We start from the raw sequence: 21781 nt of genomic DNA, 5'->3' as shown, positions 1-21781 counted from the left end.
CATGTTTATTAATTATCAGTAATGCTATAATTTATGTTGTTTATGTTTATGTTTGGACTAGATATTTGAAACACATTGTAAATGGTTAATATTTAGTTTTTAATCTGTAATAATAATAATAATAATAATGATTATAATGCCTTACATACATTACATCATGTTACATTAGGTACATGTACCTATATACATAACCTACTTGTTTTAACACAAAGCATGGTCTTTTCTTAAACCCACCCAAGTAGTGTTTTTGATAAAGCTAAGGAAGTGTTTTTGTTGCCTAAATTTGCAAGTTTCCTGTATTCGTGCCTTTATTTTGAAAGTCTTCCCAGACGTTGCATATTTGCTTCTAACTTGACTGTGGACCTGCCCACACAAAAGTGTCACTAAAGAGGTACCTGCAGCAGTATCTGGATGTTTATTGTTAAGTTTCATGTGATGCTTATAATATTTTGTAAATGGTTGATAAATTCTGTGTACAGTTCAGTTTCAACGGATGTTTATAAAACTTAATAGTTGCTTAATAAATGATTTATCAAGAATACACAAACATGATTAAAATGTTTGTTGATAGTAAAATAACTATTAACTAAAGTTTAATTAATCAATTATTTTGCCATTTATTAGTGATGGTTATTATGAAGCGTTACTATTTATCTTTTTGCTTTGATTAACACATGAACAAGTGTGATGCATTCACTGTCCTCTCCATGGATAATAGCCTCTAAAAAAGCAGCACATGTTGGTGATTATTTGTATGTTTTTTGTGAATATGTTGGAACTGTAAAGCCATTGTGTGAGGGTACGTATGTGTGGAAGAAAAGAAGTGACCAGGACCAGCACAAGTTTTACCGAACACATTGCTGTCTTTATTAGAGCCTTGTCTGGCAGTAATACTGAAAAAAAAGTGAACTTAGAACAGATGGTGGTGGCAGCCCACGGCTTCTTTTTTTTCCTGTTTTTCTTTATTTCTTTGATATTTTTCTTCATTTTTTTTGTGTGAGAGTACTGCGACTCCGGCTTTTCTGTGGCATGGATAATAACATCAATAAAAGAGACAGTAGGGAGAGAAAAAAGAAATATACAACTTATATTACACTGTGTTATGAACAAAATATAAATCTATAACTCTATGTTATATTTACATAATTATCTTTCTTGATTTTTCAAGTTGAGATGGTAAGATATTTTTTTTACTTGTAATAATTCTTACTTTGTTTTGAGCTCCACTCATGACTTTGATTGTCTTAAATAATATTATTATCATCATCATCATCATCATCATCATCATTTTCATTGTCTTGATATGGGGACAGACCTTGCCAGCAGGGATGATTGACGTCTTAATGCCCCACCCACCCACCTGATACCCTAAAAAATGGATTGATCCACTTAGCCCCCTCTCTCCAGCATCGGGTTAAACCATGGCGTGATGACAGGGGTGACTATACAGCAAAATTAAGACCCAGAGGCTCATTATGTGGCGCGTAGCGAACATCTACAGCGAGAAATGATTGTGGGGGAATCACTATGTGGCAGCACACCTGAAGAAGAGTAGTCATGGCTCCTGTAACGTCGACATGTGGAGCTCAAACAAAGCAACGGGCTCCTGATGAGAAGTGACTTTAAAGATACTGTAGATACGCCTGGTCGTCTCACACACACACACACGCACACACAGTGGAGCACCCTGAGTGGATCACGGTAAACACTGCTTTCCTATGATTTAACAAAAAACACCAAACAAAATATATGTACAGGATTTTAAATCTAGAATTCTAGACTTCAAGAAACACAAAAAGAACAGCATAGGATTTGTTTGGTTGTTATGATAATCTCTTCATTTTATGTGTGTGTGTGGCTGCACTATAAAAAAAAAAGTTTAGAAAACTCATGATTTCAAGGCAACAAACTTCACTATATTTTTGAGTTTTGAATAAACCTCAAACTCTTCAGTTTTGAGATAAACTAAAAGTTTGCCAACCTATAATCTTCTGTTGAGATAATTTACTTTTCTTTTTAGATAATCTGTAATCTTTTAGTTTCACAAACCCCCAAAAGTTAGCATTCCAAACATTGTTTGCAGTGAGCTGTGAACCTGTCATTATTTTGCTGCTTGACAATTAAATGGTTGCAATCGGACATATTGAATTATTCACCATTATTCACTTTCACTTCAGTGTGTTTACCCCAACTTTTTTAAATACATATTTTTGGGTTAAAAAACTCAAGTTTATCTTTTCAAGTTTATCTAAAGAATAAAAGTAAATTAGCTCAACAAAACTTGTTAGTTGATAAAACTTTTTCAAAACTCAAGTCTCAAAAATCTGTTGACGCAAGTGGCCTTGAAATTTTAAGTTTGCTCAACTTTTCCATATTTACAGCGTGATTGTGCATGTATGTGTATGTCTGTGTGTGTGTGTGTGTGTGTGTGTGTGTGTGTGTGTGTGTGTGTGTGTGTGTGTATGTATCCAAGTCAAAGATGCTCCACTGTGTCTCGGTGAGGCGGCCAAACTAGTAAACGGGGACGGGACTCTTTGTTCACAGAAAACAGTTTCCAAAAGTGATAAAACTGATTTCTGATAAGAAAACAAAACAAAACAAAAAAAAAATCAAAATAAAAGAGAGAAACCTTCACATTATACATTATAATAACCATTACAAATAAAATTATAATAATAAAAAAATCATGTTCTTCTTTTTCTCTGACTGCACAGAGTCTGAGTGCTTTTTAGAAATGGGTTTGGACAAGAAAAGGTTATGTCTTCAGCTCAGAGGAGGAGGAGGGCCGGCGTCGAGCCTGTCGGTCTCCGCCCGCCTGCCCGCCCACTCATCCGGAGGATTAATACAAAACGAACGCATCAAAAAAAGAAGGGAACATAAGAAAACAAAGCAAGGTAAAATGACAAACTTTTTGTTTAGATCTAAATACCTACCAGCTAAATAGAATAATGTTTCATTGACTGTCATAGTTTCATATGGTCATAAAAACCCGATAAAGAGGAGAAAAATAAATTATACTGTACATAACTTACTAAACTTAGGAAACGCTGACCATCCTTATAATTATTGTTAATAATATTATTAGACTAGAGGCAGTTTGAAGAGAAATAATAAAATACAGTATTCAAATACAAACAGAAACACTGACTGGCTGACTTCACCTCGGCTCCGCCCACTGGGGGACAGCAGGACGATGTTGATTGGAGGGAGCAGGAAAACACTGAGGGACAGAACAACAGCTGTGCGAGTGTGTGTGAGTGTGTGTGTGGTACAGCAAGTAACAGCAGCAGTGTAAGTTGCCTGTCGTTCTGTATCCTACATGTTATACATGTGCAAACGCCCAGTAAATGAGTACACACGACACACACTTAAACACGCTCACACAAAGCGAAGTCGTACTGATGTTTTGTCCCGTTTTGACGAGATCTAGATATAAAGGGACGGAGCGAGAAGAAAACTGGTGGATTGTCTCACAACACAGTGCTTTCGTTTCTGCTCCGTGACGCCAGAGAGACTCCCCCCTTGAAAACCCCTCAAAGTGGGACGATCCACGCTGCTCTTAAGTCAGTCCTGGCTGGACCATCCCATTGGATTCCAAACGGGGGGGAGCGGGGCAGTCACAAAAACACAGAGAAAAAAGGGGGGCGAACCGCTGACAGCACACTGCGAGGTCGAAGAAAAAGATATGTTCTTGTTAAAAATAAACGGATGTCTTTCAGGTGCTTTACAACAAAAGGGGGGAGAAAAAGAAATGTCTCTTTTTTCTATTATTATTCAAACTTGTAGCACAAAAACAACAAATCACATTCACAAGCCACTTATTGGCACCGTGTACCTGAGTGAGAATATTATAGAACCAAAGAACAAAAAAAGCTGTTTTTTTTAAAAGTGTCTCTTGATAATAAACAGGTCCGCCATCTTAAAGTGTCATCTGTTAGCCTTTGACAGGTCCACTTTCATTTTAAAATGTCTCCTTTTTTCTACAAACGGGTCTAAAAGGTTGCTTTCTGAGTGTGATTTTTGATTTCTCCTCACTCGTGGCATTACACTCTTGCAGTAGTACTTGAATATTCCTCAGCGAGCGTTCAGAGCCGGCTCGGTCGTCTCTTCGTCCTCCAAGACTCCAGTTTGCGTAACAGTCAGTGTGAGTGACAGGTCCTGTGCTTCAGTTGATTGATCAGATGCTGGTATCAGGACTCCAGTGGGAGGGAGGGGGAGGGAGGGAGGAAGGGAAGGGCGTGGCTCTGTTAGACGAGTCCATGTTAGTCAGGAGGGGGTGTGGGTGGGGGTGGAGGGCGGAGTTTGTGAGACTCAAGGTGATTGGCAAAAAGAGAAAGTTTTCTTCCTGATTGGTGGGGATTGTGTGGGATTAACCAGCTGTGATTGGCTTAAAAAAAGAAGGCGGGCTCTCGCGCCGTTCTATTGGGTGATATGGTTGTCATTATCGCTGGCGTAATCGGCCTCCTCGTCCTCGTAGTCGAAGTCGTCGTACACGTCGCCGTTGCTGTCGTCCAGCCTTAGCTCCTCCTCCTTGATTCGTGGCTCGTCACCCTTCAGGCTGGGCACGTGGGGGTTCTGGTGGTGGTTGGCGTTGGGCTCGGGGCTGCTGGACATGCTCGAGTGCTCTGAGGGCATCTGGGGTGAAGGCATCCCTGCCATGGACAGGGCACCTGGGTAAACTACGCCTGCTGAGGACAGGGGCAACTGGCCCTGCTGCCTGTAACACACAGAGACAATACATCAGTACAGGAAAGGCAGCATTCAAGCTTTAGTGACAGTGTCAAGCTCAATTTTCACTATAAATGTCCTTTATAATTATTGTTTTTGTCTGTTATTGGCTTTATTAGAGAGCTGCACAGGACTCAGGGTCAGTACACACAAATAAGCAGAGCTCTCCTCGATGATATATTTCAATAGTAAAAGCTGAAATGTCTCCTTGAGCAGTGGTTCTCTACCTTTTTCTCTGCTGACCCCTTGAAGGAATAATAATTATTTATTTTTCTTGTCAAGACCGAGATTAGAAAATAGATACCGCTCATGTATGTATGCTAAATATGAAGCAGTAGTAATATATAAAACCAAATAATAATAAAAAAAGAATAATGTACCATTTATTTTGATTGATACTGATATCCATCATGAGATGTTCTAACAAAAATGTAATTAATTTAAGTGTTACTTATGTGCTCGTATAAAAAAAGGTAAAATCTGGCACTTTCCATGTGGATGTCCAATTAGTTTTGATAGTAAATGTTGGCAATTGAAGCAATAAATTCTTCAGTACGTGCTATATTGATCATGCCTACATGTACCAGGATGCATTGCACATGAACTTCTGACACTCACACCCATGTTGCAGTATATCATCACCCAAGTCTATTGCTATTACTTTGTTGGCCAAAACATAGCATTAGGTGACAAAAATCCTCTGGTTTCCCAGATGGGGAAACTAGAAATCTGAGCTAAAATAGCCTGTAGTTCCTTCAACTACATGACTGTGACATCACTGGATGCAAGGAGAACATCAGATTTTGCAATAGATGAATTCACTTTTCTCTGTAAATTTAGCACATACAGAGGACTTTCTTGCATCTATTAATTTACCATCAACGCTGACTGGATATCCACATGAAAAGTGTCAAACTTTCCCTTTAATTACTGTATTCTACTGAATTTACTTTCTTACACAGAAAGCCTGGTCAGCTCTCTTACCCCACACTGAAGTATTGTCTCATTTCTTGTCTGCGGGACCTCATGATGGCCTTGTACTCGCCGATGCGCAGCTTCTTGCCGTCCACCAGGCAGGTGCGTTTAGGCCGCGGCTTGTACTTGTAGTCTGGGTATTTTTCCAGATGCTGCTTGCTGAGGCGAGCCTGCTCCTCGTAGTACGGCTGCTTCTCCAGGTTGGTCATGGCTTTCCAGCGTGACCCTGGACAGGAACACAGTAAAATAATGATCAGTTTCAGTTATGCTCTCTGGAAATAGGCTGCAAAGACCTTTTCACGCGAGTGGAAAAAGAGAGTTAAAATTAGAAAATGTGATGAGCATGGAAATAACCATAATAATAAGCATTAAAGGAGGTTTGTGAACATTATAAAGAGGCAAAATGATACAAATCAGTTTGAAGACTTGAAGATTTAAATTGAGCTTTAAGATTGATTATATTGTGTGTGAGGAACAGCTATTTGTGTGCTGTGCGTGACCCTACATCACATGTGCATACTGACACACGTGTGACAGCATAAAGCCACACTTACACACACACACACACACACACACACACACACACACACACACACACACACACACACACACACACACACACACACACACACACACACACACACACACACAAACACACAGTGGCGGAAGTTTTACCGCAAAGCCTGAAGACAGGGTTAATGAGGGAGAGGAGAGGACGACAGGTACTCATCGAAACTAATGAGGACTTCACTTAACCTACTGTCATCTATCAGTTTCTGCTCAGAGGTCTGTAGCATCAGACCCCTGCACATGTGTGTGTGAGCGTGTGTGTGTGTGTAATCTTCAACATGTCTTCCCCTGTGTGTTTCATATCTGGTCTGAATTTGCACTTGACTACTGTATGTTTAATGGGTAAAAGCTGTCAGCACTTGGCTGTTCTCTCTCTGTCTTTCTCTCTGTGTTCTGCGATCTGTTAGCAATCGAGACAGAGAGACAGAGAGAAGGGGGGTGGGGGGGGGGGGCGCGTGTGCTTATTAAAACCAGATTTCCCTGTGTTATAAAACGCTTAGGAGCTCTTTAAAATGTCAGGGCCGATCCCGGCGGTCCAGGGGAAATGTCAGGCGGCCTCGCGCTGCTTGTTTAATGCATAATGAATTATATCATCATTTGTCGGAGCCGTGCTCTCCCCAGCCGTTCATTAACAGCCGCTTACACGATGCCACCGCTTCTAATGAAATCACTGTGTGTGTGTTTGTGTTTGAGAAAGTGGGAACCAGCAGTAAAGGCATGTTCCTTTCGCCTGGGTTTGGGCAGTAGAGGGTTAGGAAACAAGGCAAAGGCCCCGGTCACTTAAAACAGACTGTGTGTGTGAGCGTGTTTGTGCGTGTGTTTACCGAGGATCTTGCTGATGTTGGAGTTGTGCATGTCGGGGAAGGCCTGGAGGATCTTTCTCCTCTCGTCCTTGGCCCAAACCATGAAGGCGTTCATCGGCCGCTTGATGTGCGGCTCGTTGCTGCCGCGACCCCGAGACTCCCGGAATATCCTGGAGTCTGACACGCTGGGGGAGCCTGAGGGGGAGGAGGGGGTGGACAAGGTGAGGAGAGGCAGACAAAAGTCAAACACACTGAAAACAAATTATAGACACGAAGTAGAAGGGTTCAGAGAAAATTTCCTTTACAGTGTGTCCACTGAAAATTTGCAGATTTTTTTTTAGATAAACTGTAAAAATTGAGTTTTCCATTACGAGGTGAGAGAATTCTTACTAAAGTGTATTACTACCACACCAGATAAAGAAAAACCGACTAGTATCAGACTCTAGTGGAAAAGTTGTCACAAGATGTTTTTCACATTATAAAAAAATATTTTCTTGTTATTGCAACAAACTTATCATGTTAAAATGAGACATTTTTCTCATTATAACATGAAGAGTTAATTGTTATAACAAGGTGTTTTTTCACATTACAACAATATACAATTCTTGTTATAGCTTGAAACGTTTCATTTTAAAGTTTGTTTTTTCCATGAAAATATCTTGTTAGAACGTGAAAAACATCTTGTTATAAGAATAAGCTTTTCATGTTATCACATGATACAGAACAGTTTCTTTTTCTGGTGTGGCAGCAATACGCTACTGTTCATTATTTTACTGTTTGAACAAAATAAACTGTGTAAAAACTCATTCAATAAAATAAACATGCTTATTTTTCATGGAAACTTTAAGTTTTGGAGATGCGTGTTTTTTATAGGACAGCAATATTCCTCTTAACAGAGAAATATTTATGAAAACTGGTAAAATGTATCAAAATGAAAAGAAAGAAGACTCATCATTTTCCAACCCTTCTTTATTGCACTTTTTTAAAATCACACCCTTTTTCTCACCTGTGTGTGTGTGTGTGTGTGTGTGTGTGTGTGTGTGTGTGTGTGTGTGTGTGTGTGTGTGTGCGTGTGTGTGTGTGTGTGTGTGTGTGTGTGTGCGAGTGTGCCTACCGTCAGAGTCTCCGCTCATGGTGAAGTCCAGCATGGCGTGGCTGAACTTGTCCTCGGCCTGCTGCTTCAGCTGTTGACTCAGACTCTCCAAGGCAGCTTTGTCCTGAACAACACAAACAGTTCACAGTTGCAGTCAGTTAGTGAGTGAGTCAGTGTGAGTGTGAACGTATGAATGAGTGAAGCCACGGGCCTGTAGTGATGCTGAACGACTGACCAATTAACTTTTAAACACAAACACATCATTCTTATAATTTGTTTTTCATTGATTGGCCTTAAAGGTTTTATCTGTGATATTATTTGTCCCACAGTTATAACTAAAACAAGTTTGTGTAATTTGACCAAAGAAAATCATAATAATAATCAGGGTTCCTACACCTTTTCCAAAGTCAAATTCAAGCATATTTCAAATATTTTCAAGGTGTATTTTCAAGCTTTTCCAGCACCTCACAGCTTTGGTAAATTACGCATTTATAAGCATATACTCAAAATGAAAAATGAAAATTATGTCTCATGATAGCACAGTACAGAAAGGTGATAAATTAAAGAAAAACACAGGAAAGCTTCTTGTTTCAATCCTTTACAAAATGGCTGAGTCAATATCTGACTCATTTTATTTGTTCATCTTTTCAGTTGGAGAGTAATTTATTATCCAATGTATGATATCAATTTAGTATATTATAATGAAATTGAAATTTCAAGCAGTTTCAAGTAATTTTTTAAATCTTGAAAACACTGAAATTCAAGGATCTGTACAAACCCTGAATAAGAAAAAGTAATTTGTTAGATGCCTGTGGCCTAAATCTGTTCACAAGAAACCAGTTTTTAAGATTTATAAATTCCTTCACAGAAGTAACAAATGACTGAATGAATCTCAATCATATTCCCATTTTACCGCTTCACAATAACCCTAATGAATAATGTATAAATAGTTTATAGTTAGGTTATTAATCAGGTTGTAATTACTTTATAAAACATTAAAAAGCAACTATAAACAAGTTAGAACAGTTTTCATACCTAGATATGGTCTCACTATGCAACTGACTACTAATTAAGCTTACTAATGAGATACTAAGTTACTACATTTATAACTACAAAAAGGAGCCTTATTGTAAAGTGCAAAACAGTGCCTGCTGAAAATGCCAAGTTTAACAATACTGCCAAAGCCTTAGTGTGAAACTCTACTTTGATACGTTAATTTGATGCCAAATGAACAGATAAACGTGAGCTCACTATTTGGCAAGCAACAGGTTACTGTTGCCCTTTTTATCTGTGTTTGAACAGCTTATTAATTATTAATAAAATGTTTACAACCTAGTTAATAACCTAATTATAATCACTTATAAGAGGAGTATTGTTGTCAGTTGGTATCTTGATGAGAAATAAAACAGTTAATAATCATGTTTTTATATAAATGGATCCAAACAGATAGAAACCAGACACATAACAGCAGCGATGTGAGCAGACAGTTTGTGTTTTGGTTTGTTTCTATGTAAATTTACGGGAATGTTAATGTCAACATCAAATTGTTTGAGTGCTGTACGCCTGCATGCTTGAACACACATCTGTGTGCATGTTTGCATATGCAAGAATGCTGATTACATTTAGTCCTATTTGGATGTTTACTGTTTGGTGTGTATACTGTATATTATATGAGAGTGTGTGTGTGTGTGTATGTTCGTGTGTGGAGCCACTCCTGGCAGCCACCTGCGAGAGTGGAGTGCAGCGGCTTGCCTCTCTCTTGCAGAGGCCCCCGAGGGTCGACGCATTAGAGAGAGACAGAACGAGAGAGTGCAGCGCGGACGAGAGCGAGGCCACGCCGCACGGCCCCCTGGGTATTTATTACAACCAATAAAAGGCTGATTTACTGAGCATTTACATGCTTAATGCAAGCAGCCGGCACACTCTGCGCTGGAACCTGACGAACACACACGCTCACACAAACACACACACCGCGGTGCAGCAGCGCCAGCGTTTTACAGTTTAATTATACGATTAGGAGCGCTACCCAAAACACTGTCGTCTTCTAAAACAACCTTCCAAAAAGTGTCCCTCTCCATTTACATGTGACCCTGGCGAGCTGGCTGGTTGGATGGAGGGAGGGCAGAATGATAATGAAATGCTTTTTCTCTGTTTTTAGTCCAACAGAGTTTAATTGTTAGAGATAATTTCCCCCCCAGATTGGAATAAATGTGGCTAAAAAGACAAGCATGGAAGAGGGAGAATACAAGGCTGTGGAAATGTGTTTTTCGTTTTTTTTTTTAAAGCCATTTAAAAAGTATTTTATTTTGAATTTATTATATTTTAATAAATGAACAATAATCTGCCAGTGGGCTGGAATGATTTAGTCATTTTGTATGTAAATCAGATATATTTTAGGAATCTTTCTCACTTCACACAAATGATCAGCCTCATTCAAAGCTCGTTCAAGGCAAAATGTGTCTCACACTTTCAGATGTTAAGCTTCAATGTGCTGTTACAAAAGGCTTTCTGCAGCGTGAGACAGAGACGGAGATGAACACGGAGACAGAGTGGATGACAGGCTAGTCTGACATTAAGCCCCGGTACAGTACATGAGAAAAGTGGATTGAATGGGTTGACACTGGAGCCAAGACACAAAGTAGCGACAAAAACTAATCCTCTGAGTGTGTCAGAGATGACACTGTTGTATCTGAACGCAGAGAGCTCGCCGGCTTCACACTCTCAACGCAGCACAAAGCCAAAGGGCCGGGGAAGCAGGAGTCAGTGTGACGCGTGGCTTTGGAAGCTGAGAAAGAGTCATGTTTTTTCCAAAAAGACAATCTAGAATGCCAGGATTTTAGATTAAATAAACATTTCATCATATTAGAGATGTTAGAGTTGTGCAAAAATTATAAACCATCTACTCTTAATCTTAGTTTTACACAACAAGATACATTTTCTGGTAATAAATCCTCACATAAGGCTGATAAAATAATTTCTACTATTATAACTTGTATGAGAGGATAAGTCACAATAAAAAGAAAACCTTACATTCTCAATATTAGGGCTGCAACTAACAATTATTTTCATTATCAATGAATCTGACGATTATTTTCTTGATTGATTGATTAGTTGTTTGGTCTACAATATAATAATAGTAATCGGACAATAGTGAAAAATGTTGATTTGTGTTTTCCAAAGCCCAAGATGATGTCCTCAAAAGTTTCAGTTTACTGTCATAGAGGAGTAAAGAAACCAGAAAATAGTCACATTTAAAAAGCTGTAATCTGAGAATTTTGGCTTTTTCTTCCCCTAAAAAGTTACCAATTTAGCAAAATAGTTGCCAATTCATTTAATAATCAATTAATAAATCATTGCAGCTCTAGATAACATACACCAATTTCAGAAGAAATGACAAAAATTATATAACAAAATGATGTCTAGTATTTTATTATCCCCTAAAGTGGAGTAAAAGACCTAAATATCTCCATCTAAGGCAATAAATGTGTGGAAGAGGCTGTAAAATATGCAGAATTCATCTATTTCCCTGACCTCCCCTGGTGTGAATCTAATTGGCTAAGCCTTCATACTGTATCTACAGTATGTGACACATTTACACTCTGTCTAAATGAGCACAAAAACCCTGGGTTGAATACACAGATCAGTGTGGGTTTGACTGTTTGAAACACATCAGATGAGAGAGTGGAAAAAAAAGGAAGAAAGAGACAGATAGAGCTGTTGAATGTCAGCGGTGCAGATGCTTCAAGCACACTGTTGCTCTCTATGTGTGTCTGTATCTGTGTGTGTGTGTGTGTGTGTGTGTGTGTGTGTGTGTGTGTGTGTGTGTATGTGTGTGAGTGCGCGTGCACCAGCTGACTCCCAATGTGTTTAACAAATAACCACAATTTAGCCACGCTGCCGAGGAGCCGGCGCCGTCACTTCACATTACTGTCTCCCCGACGCTGCGCGCTCTGCCACACACATACGCACAAATACACACACTCACACACACACACACAGCCCTGCAGTGCGCCTTACAGACACACTCATTACCTCCGAGACGCCTCTGGTTTTACCTTATCTGGCCCTGTTTAGCTTCAACACATTTCAGCGAGCACATTGTACACCGATTTACCTCCTACATGGTGCAGTACGGATGGCATATGGCAAGACAAATTATTACACGCTGACAATGAGACGGTACAGCCTGTGATGACTTCAGAGACATTTTTTTCTGCTTTTTATTTTATGAATTTAGACCTTTGAAATCAGTTGTATTTTTTTTCTTAAGATAAAATACTCTATTCGTAAGGAGAGCCACACATAACTCCTTAGTTTTTGATGCTTGTGATGAGTGTGAGTCATTCATCACAATTTCTTCTGTGTGTAGAGTGTGACAACATATTGATCAACCAATATTATTGCCCTGATATCGGCCTATCACAACTATATCGGCCTAAATCAGTAATGGCACATGTGTTGTCCAATATTTGCCTATTTATCAAAACTTTTTTTTAACAGAACATAATGCAGATTAATTTTATTTGTTGGCTCTATAGGCAGCCTTTTATGTATGTTTGATCCTTTTTCTTAATTCAGGTTTAATTTATACATACATTTGTGTTTTTTAAAATCTATAGTTATTTAGAATGATTAAAAATACAGTCAATTTATTTTACAGTACACTAATAAGATGTAGCAAGCTGTACTTTGTATCAAAATGGACAAAAACTATAAATAATCTGCTTATTTATTAGCCCCTTTTTAAATTTTCTTAGAGTTACCCTGTGACACATTACAACAGAACTGTAAACTAAAGTGCAATGTGTCCCTATTTACCCTCTAATAAAGACTAATAAGGGTCTAATACAGAACATATTATTTCTAGTTTTTGTCTAATCTGATGTACTGTAAAATAAAGTCCGACCAAAAACGCCAGTGAGAGTTTACACCTTACCTGACAATACATATCTTCGTCACATTTGATGGATCATAGCAAAAATGTGTGTTTATGTTCATATTCTTCTGTATATTATACTCTGTATAAACAATACTGTCTGATTTATCTTTATTCCTTATTATTGTTATCAGCATTACCCCTAAAATCCAGCACTGTTCAGGCTCTAATTTGTATTTGAACAGCTGCAAGAAAGAAATGTATTTGTGAAAAACGCACAGATTTTATAATAAAAAGGTGTTTTTAATATACTAATATGGAGAATTAGATCTGGTGTGTAAAAATATATAAAAATATTACGATAATATTCACATCATTAAAAGTGACAGATGACCTTTTGAACTCTTGTTGTCATGACTTGAAGTTGAACTCATAAACTCATAATATCTTATGAAAACTACAGAAATACTACAGATGCTTGTGGCGAATAAGCTCTGCTGTATGTTCCAGATTTTAATGTGGGGTAAACTCCATTTGTAGTTATCCTCAGGAAAGTGATGAACACCAAAAAAAAAAAACCCTTGATTTTCATGCCTTTAATCCTTCTGGGCAGTTGTCACACTTTTGTCTCTTGTTGCTAAGGTTACAGCACAATCCAGATACCATGTGCTGTTATATATTAAAGTGGTCTACCTTGTCCGAACGTCCATTGTTGAGGCTGAGATTGCTGACGGCGGCGACCTTGGCGTCCAGGACCTGCTGCTCTCTCTTCAGCTGCTCCTTCATCTGCCGGGCCTCAGCGAAGGCCTTGGTCACCGCCTCGTGGTCGTTCAGGTAGGCTGTGGAGGACAGCGACGACAACAAGTCTGCTAAGACACAGACGGAGAGACAGAGGGGAGAAAGACAGAGGACAGGCATTTAATTTGGAGTGAAACGGTTGATGTGATTCAAATTACAGTCTTTATTTATTTAATTTGTGTATTTAAAGGGACGGCTCACCCCCAAACCAAAAATTCATATTTTTCCTCTTACTTCTAGTGCTATTTATTCATCTAGATTGTTTTGATGTGAGTTGCCAAGTTTTAGAGATATTGGCTGTAGAGACGTCCACCTACTTTCTCTCTACTAGAAAGGGAGTAGTTCCTACACGAAATTGCTCACAACAAGGTCTGCGGATTATCTTGAGTAACCCGGTCATTACTTCTGGAAAGAGATACTGCTGTTCAGTTCTTCAAATGTTTTTGGTGCTTTGAGCATCACAAGCCAAGTCCCATCTAGCACCGTTATATTCAAGAGAATCTCCACGACTGATGTCTCCCAAACTCTGTCACTCAAACCAAAACCGTCTACACGGGTAAACAGCACTACAGGCCAAAGGAAAAATCTGTATTTTTGATTTTGGGGTGAACTGTCCCCTTTAAAAATAATCAGAGGAAATAATGAGAGATAAATTTAGAATCTTTAATTTGGGCTGATTATTTTCAGTATCAATTAATCTGTCAATCATTCTCTCAATTCGATTAGTTGTTTGGCCCATAAAATGTCAAAAAAATGTTGAAATTAAATCCTCAAATGTCTTGTTTTGTCCCCAACCCAAAAATAATCAGTTTGCTCTCGTACAGGAGTAAAGGAAGTAGAAAATGTGCAAATTTATGATGCTGAAATCAGAGACATTTTTTCTTAAAAATGACTCAAAATGATTTGTTGATTATCAAAGTAGTTAAATTTAATTGACAACTAATCGATTAATTGACTAAATGTTGCAGCGTTATTTCAAATTTATATTTACAGTTCAGCTTGGGGGAGTAAATTAGTGTGTGTGTGTGTGTGTGTGTGTGAAGTAAGAGGGTAAAGTTGTATAAAGTGAAAATATTATCTCAAAAGTACAGTAGTCTGAGCAGTAGTGTAATATAAGTACATTTACTCAAGTACTTGTGTAAGTGTACTATTCCACTACTGCTTGCTACTCATGTATTTATAATCATTTATTATTAGTTAACAGTTTCATGTCTGTGTCACATTTACGGCAAATTCCCTCTGAAAGGCTGCATTATTCCATCGCTGCTTCATCATTTCAAACAGTGACACGGTAGGAGTGAGTGTGTGTGGGTGTGTGTGTGTGTGTGTGTGCAGGCGTGCATGCGTGTGTGTGTGTGTGTGTGTGTGTATTTGGGAAGCTGGCAGGAGGTTTTCATCCAGAAAGAATCTTCCCTTGAACCATGAGGTAAAGACATTAACATACACTTGATGAAAGGGAGTTTGCTGGGGCATCTGTATGTGTGTGTGTGTGTGTGTGTGTGTGTGTGTCTCTCACACACTCACACACTGACCACTTGACTGTCGAGCCAGGCATGTGACTCAGAGTGTGCCCCCGGCTAGCCTTGCTACAAGCTGCCCACTGCCTCCCCACCTGCCCTCAGCCGTAAACAGACAGACAAAACAAACTGAAAACACAACCACTCTCTTACAACTTCAACCCCTGGACATCTCCTTTAAATCCCAATAACACAACCTTCTTTCACACAAAAGCATTTGTAGTATGAATTATTATTTGAGACTTCTGTACCCCTGTGTCGCCCCCCACCCATATGGGTTGTCTCCTACCTTTTTACTGTACGTTGATAAATTTACTTGTTTGCATAAAGTTATTGTGTTATATGATAACAAATTCCTGTGTCATTTGTGTGGGGGCTTGAATAAAATAATATGGAAGCTTAATGCACTCACCTGAGGCAAAAAAATTGCTCTGTTTTTCTGAATTATTGAGATAACTGTCATGCAGAAAATCTGTTTTTCTGTATTTTTTTTCATGTGAAAGAACTGGCTCTTTTTTCAGAATTAATAAGATTTTTTCATGTAAAAAATCAGCTCTGTTTTTCTGAATAAATTAGATAAATTTTCATTTTTAAATAATTGTTGCTGATTTTCTGGAAAAAAAAGGATTCTGCTGTTTTTCTGACTTCATGAGAAAATTTGTGATGTTAAAAAAAAACATTTTCTGAATTTATGAAAGGGGATTGCCTCCAAAGATATCCTTGTCTGGGCTTCTTCATCAAAACACAGCACAGACACCACCGGTTGCACACACACACACTCACACACACATGCACATCTCTTTCATCTGAACGCTAACAGCTCTACTTCATAGCGAGGTGTCCAGATGACTCTTATTATGGTTAAAAAGTCCTGCTAATTTCCCCAGTCAAGAACATCTGTCCTGTCACCTCACACAGATCATATCTCCCTGCTCCTCCTCGCCGCCTATTATTTGTATTATTTCCACAGCTTAGCCGCCGATGAGGCATCTGCTCTGGCTGTGTGTGCGTGAGCTTGTGTGCGGCACTATCGCCTCTCTCTATCAGTCGGGTTAGCTCTTAACAAAGAGCTGTGGCTGGCTTATGGGGCCTTTATCAGCGCTAATCCGCACCACTAATGCCATCTCAGGCCAGATTACCAGCTTCAGATTGGTAATGACAGAGCCGTGAACTCTTTCAGAAGTCATAACCGGAAAATCTGGATGTGAGTGGGGCCAAAAAAAGGGGGAGGGGGGTGTATGGGTGGTGGTGGGTGTCGCGAGAGGACAGAAGAGGGCGATGGAATCGGGTGGCAGTCAATTTTAATCTGGAGTCAAAAGGGAGGGAGGGGGACAGATAGATATTCTTGCGCTCATGAATGTGTGTGTGAGTCTCGCTTAAACTGACAGCGATGCCAACCATCCAGACAAGTGAATGTGACCCAGATAGAAAAGGAGGAGGAGGGGGGGGGTCTCTCTTTCTCACTCTACACACACAAGTTTTGTCTCTCTCTGAGTGGCCAAATCTGTACAGACAGGCGCAATACTTTTTTAACCACAAAAACAGTCCGGCAGGGAGGTCAGGGGGAACTGCAGTGTTTCATGACGCGGACAAAGACAAATGTGTGATCGTGGTGGAAGTTACAGGCGCTGACAGGCCTTCAGTTTGGTTTGAGATGGGGAGATGGATGGATGGATGAAGTAGGAGGAAGAGCGATGTGCCTTTGGGTTGGGAGGTGTCAAAAAAGAATGAGAGGTGCACTGAGACAGACAAGCTGAAATTCATCTGAACACATTAACGGGGACATAGTAGAAGGTGAAGCTATCGAAAAAACTCAGTTTAACTGTGTTTTTACCTGCAGATATGACCCAGATATTCTAAAAGCCTTACTGAGCATAAACACCTATGCTGTTTTGCACTATTTATAACCTTGCATCCTCCATTTTTTCCAGGCTTACATCTTTATGAAATACATCTATATAATACAGTGCCTCGTTACCAGTTACACAAAACTGATGTAATCTGTTTGAATTAGAATAGGCTCTTGTTAAGTCTAAAAGATCCTGCTAACTAGCAAAATTATACCAATTTAACATACACACAAAAATAAATGTCATATAATCAACAGTGGAAGAAGTATTGAGATGCTTTACTGAGGTGAAACTAGTGGATAGTATTATCAGCCAAGTGTACTTCAAGTATCAAAAATAAAATTGCTTTAAAAGTATGTAAAGGGAAACCTTTTGACTGTTATATTCTTGTATACTGCATATTATTGGACTGTTATTATGGATGCATTAATATTTGAACTACAATTTAATGTCACAGTTTGTCAAGGGAACGTTAATTCAAATACTTTTAGACGTCCCACAACATAATACTGTGATTTATTACCTTTTTTCAACTTCAAATTATGTAAAATGTTGTCTAATCTGTTTATCTACTGAGAAAAGTTTTTTCAACCTGTTCATCAAAACCTACCAATCCTGCTGACCATGACCTCTGCTGACCTCGGCAGAAAACACAGACGAAAAATAAAACAATTTTATTATTCTAGTATCAAATGTATTTGCCGTATTAAAAATTCATCTTATACAAGACCTATACTTGGCATACTAGTATCAATACAATATTGCCAGGCAAAACATTGTATTATGCCTGATCATTTGTTTCCCTCCACTCCTAATATTCATATTCATAAAATGACCATGTGTTTTGTATGTAAAATGTTAAGTTGTAAGTAAAAAGTATTAAAATTTTCCTCTTAAATGAGGCAGAGCAGAAGGTCAAGAGTAAAATGGAAATACTTAGGTAAAGTACAAGTACCTTTAAACTGTACTTAGCACTGGAGTAAATGAGTTACAGTATGTCCCTTTCTAAAAAGAAAATACTGTATGTCATATACATGTGATTAAAAGTGGAAGAAAACTGGATAACTCACTAGAGTTTTGCCACCTTTTTAAATTTGTAATTTCCACTACATCCCCTACATGTGTGTCTGTTTTGTTCCTGTCTGAATTTAAATAACTTGAACACACAGTCATATTCTGTACTACCCACCCACAAACACACAGAAATACACACACTCACTCCCACATCAAAACGACCGCCTCTAGACTCTTTTCCAATTTGTCTGCCCCCTCTATCCCCCGTGAACTTGTAACAGGAATCCTAATACGACTATGAACCGTAATAACAAATGGGCTGGTGAGGGGCTAAACTCAGTGGCAACAGATGGGACCATGAGCTACAACAGAAAACACAAAACACGCTGGTCTCCACGCACAAATAATTCAGCAGGGATCACACACAAACTTTAAACACTGTAATCCATTTTTCTGAACAAAAAACATCTGGGACTGCAAATCCACTAATCTGATATTAAATCCGCCGATTTGTTGAAAAACAGTGAGATTAGCCAAGAAGTCAGAAAAAAATGACTAACTGCCTATTGCATAGGAGGAGGAGGTGGGATTGTGAGCTTTTGTGTGCGCTGGAGTGTGTGTTTGAGTGTGTGTGCTGTCATTGTGTCATTAATGCTGGGTGTTTGCGCTGTCCTGGCTCATGTAAGAGGCTTGTCTAATCTCATTGGTGATACCTCCTGTCTGTCATGCGCTCCTCTCTTTATTATTCCCCCGCTTCATCGCTCGGGAAAAAAAAGTGCTAATCCCCATCTCTCTCTCTCTTCCCCTCTCTCCTATGTCTCTCTGTCTCTTTCAATCACTAATAAACACATAACAATGAAGCAGCCCGAAGGCAAACAGCGACACGCAGGAAAAACACAAACACACTAATTATAGCCTGTTACATATGTGTAATATTTGAACTATCAGTGTTGCGTGAAAAATGGATTAAGAGTACAAAATGGTGATTCATTTATGTCATATTTTATGTATGTGTGCATATGGCCGGGCATGATTATGGTACTGGCACTGGCAACAATGGTACCACTACAAGGAAAATGCTATTCTTATCATCCCCTCTACCAGTAAGGCTATTAGTGTTTCCCTAAAGATGTACATTGTCATTTTTTTGCATCAAAGTGTATTGAAATGAGGGAACATTGATACTGCACGTGTACAATATATATGCATTCACACATGTTTGTTCGGACATGTTGTGTGTGAGTTTTAAGAGAAAATTAGGGTTTATCACATTTGTATCAGCATTAACAATAACACTGTATGCACCAAATGAATTGCTGAGATCAGGGAACACTTGACCTGTCTGATCATCTGACTGATTGTTTCTCTTTTCAGACTTTGTCGTAGCGATGATAATAAATTGAACAGTCATTTCTTTTCACTTCATTCACTGAGCCTGACATTGTTTGCATGTTAGTAGATTTCTTGTTGGTAGTGAGTGATGCACCTGTCCCACCAACATATTTTTTTTTTTGCTGTGGTACAACAGTCTGCCACCCCGGCACTGCCAGGTCAGAATTCATTTTCAATTTACAAGGGGCGTAATCGACGGGTGCAGGCCAAAATGCCTCTGCCAATTAGATGGATATACAACCAATCAGCGCAAAAAAACATGTGGTGTGAGTGAGAGTGAGGGCACTGTCACATGTATGAGAATACAGGGGAGTTGCCATCACCTGCCGAGATGGACGACACACGCGTCTGTGCTGTTGGTTGGAGCTGTGACTTCTCTGGTCAAAATTCACCAAAGTCAAACTCCAAGTAAAGCAAATACTGCGTCATGACAAATGCAAGGTGGGGTGATGCCTGGTCCGATTTCAAGCAGGAAAAACACTCTCAAATCATAGCTTCACAGTACACAAATATGTGTTTCTGAAAACATTTGAGGGAAGAAGCAGGCAATGCAACTAAACATGTGCTTGTAGATTCATCTGGTTCCCAGGCTACCAGCCTGCATAACTATGTTAAGCATCATGGCCATTTCTCTGTAAATATTTCTCATGAATGTAGCTTAGTTGCTATCTAGTTTAATAGGAAGACAATGGCCCCATTCTTAGTTCCATCTAAAAAGCTCTGATTGGTCAAATGTCTCTCCAGCTATCACTAAGCACAGCTCCAGACATATATGTGGTTATTCAGAGGTCTAGATGCAGGTTAGCTATGTTTTCAGATCTCAGCAATCAACTTGGTGAGTGCAATGTTCTGACAACTGATGGCCAAAACTACAGAAAAAGAGCCAAGTTGTAATAACCTTGGATTATCATTTAATCCTTCCTGTGGTGTGTGTGTGTGCTTGTGTGTTTGTGATGGATACTTGAGTCCACTTACCAATTGAGCTGACTCTGGCAGGTGGTCCTCCGATGCTGGAGGGGGCGACGCTGTGCTTCATGGAGCCGGCATGGCCCAGCTTGGTGGCGGCAGCAGCAGCAGGGACCTGTGGGGAAGTTGGGGGGGAGTTGGGTGACTTGCTCTCGGATGCCTTAGGCTTGGCCGACAGGTTCAGTGGCTGTGCACCCTCACTGTCCTGCAAAAACCAAAACAGCACAGTTTCGCCTGCTGTGACCACCGTAGAAATTTGGAAGCGGGAGGCAGGGGAGGGACCCCTCCCCCTTCCTCACCAAGACCACTCGCAATTGAGGCTTTTGACACGTACCAATTAAACGGGAGCCCATGCACAGCAATCTAAGGCAAGCCTGGTGGGACAGATGACAAGGTGCATGCCACTGCCCGTATCCAAACAGCTCATCATAAGCCAAACAATGAACAGCACACACAAAGTAAATACTGATATATGTTGGTGCAAACCACTGACATTCACATGCAAATTAACTGACTTCCTATCACAGCAAAGTCAATTCATGCACATGCATGTGCACACTCCACATGCAGGCTCCAGTAAACATGCAGCAAGACATTGCTCCACGACATGCTCCAAACAAGGCCAGCGGTACGAGCAATAATCAAACAGCATGAACGAAATCATTCTCAAATCTACAGTGGACGCCTCTCTCTGTTCTTCACAAAAAATAACACCTCCCCGAGACCGTCTTGACAGTCTGAAGACACACTGAAGTCTCAATGTCTCAAACAGCAAACAGAACAGAGGACTATCTGCCACTTCAATGTGCACTTGCTCCATTAGAAACAAGGGACCTTCATGGCTGTGAACAAGGGAGTGTGTGGAGGGAACAGCGGACACACACACACTCACGACCCCAGCAACCAATCAATAACTTCTGAAGTAGTTGTTGATGTTGTTGATACCAGCAGTACTCCTACAGTGAAGTATTACGATGCCAAACAGGACTTATGAGGGTATTAATCTGTCTGTAACATTACATTCAGTCATTCATCTCAATCAAAGGACGTCTGCAGACAGTGATAACCTCAACACAGGTAACAGACAGCAGCTCCCTAAATCAATCCGCATATGGACCACCACACAACACCCGGGGCTGTTATCACGTTAATTGTCATGGCAACACCACCCCTGCCGATGACCTAATCCAATCAGGAGG

At 39.7% G+C, this 21781-nt stretch overlaps 1 protein-coding gene across 10 annotated transcripts in view; it reads right to left on the bottom strand.

Annotated features, from left to right (window-relative positions):
* Positions 1 to 2652: 2652 nt before the first annotated feature.
* Positions 2653 to 21781, bottom strand: part of sox5 (SRY-box transcription factor 5) — a 115547-nt gene continuing 96418 nt past the window's right edge. For 4 of the 10 annotated variants that reach the window (XM_084711372.1, XM_084711366.1, XM_084711368.1 and 1 more), the window contains 6 exons: positions 20592 to 20787; positions 13739 to 13914; positions 8191 to 8293; positions 7098 to 7271; positions 5713 to 5929; positions 2653 to 4717 (listed from right to left, as the gene is read on the bottom strand). In XM_084711372.1, coding sequence (XP_084567498.1) covers positions 4420 to 4717; positions 5713 to 5929; positions 7098 to 7271; positions 8191 to 8293; positions 13739 to 13914; positions 20592 to 20787 — 1164 coding nt within the window. In that variant the 3' untranslated portion in view covers positions 2653 to 4419. The remainder of the gene's footprint in view (positions 4718 to 5712; positions 5930 to 7097; positions 7272 to 8190; positions 8294 to 13738; positions 13915 to 20591; positions 20788 to 21781) is intronic. The other 6 variants (XM_084711373.1, XM_084711375.1, XM_084711367.1 and 3 more) reach the window with 3 other exon arrangements.

Source organism: Lutjanus erythropterus, chromosome 22, assembly GCF_056507025.1.
Source record: "Lutjanus erythropterus isolate fLutEry1 chromosome 22, fLutEry1.hap2, whole genome shotgun sequence".
Classification (NCBI taxonomy): domain Eukaryota; kingdom Metazoa; phylum Chordata; class Actinopteri; order Lutjaniformes; family Lutjanidae; genus Lutjanus; species Lutjanus erythropterus.
The sequence above is the reverse complement of the archived record's forward strand: the minus strand, read 5'-3'. Positions and strand labels throughout refer to the sequence as shown.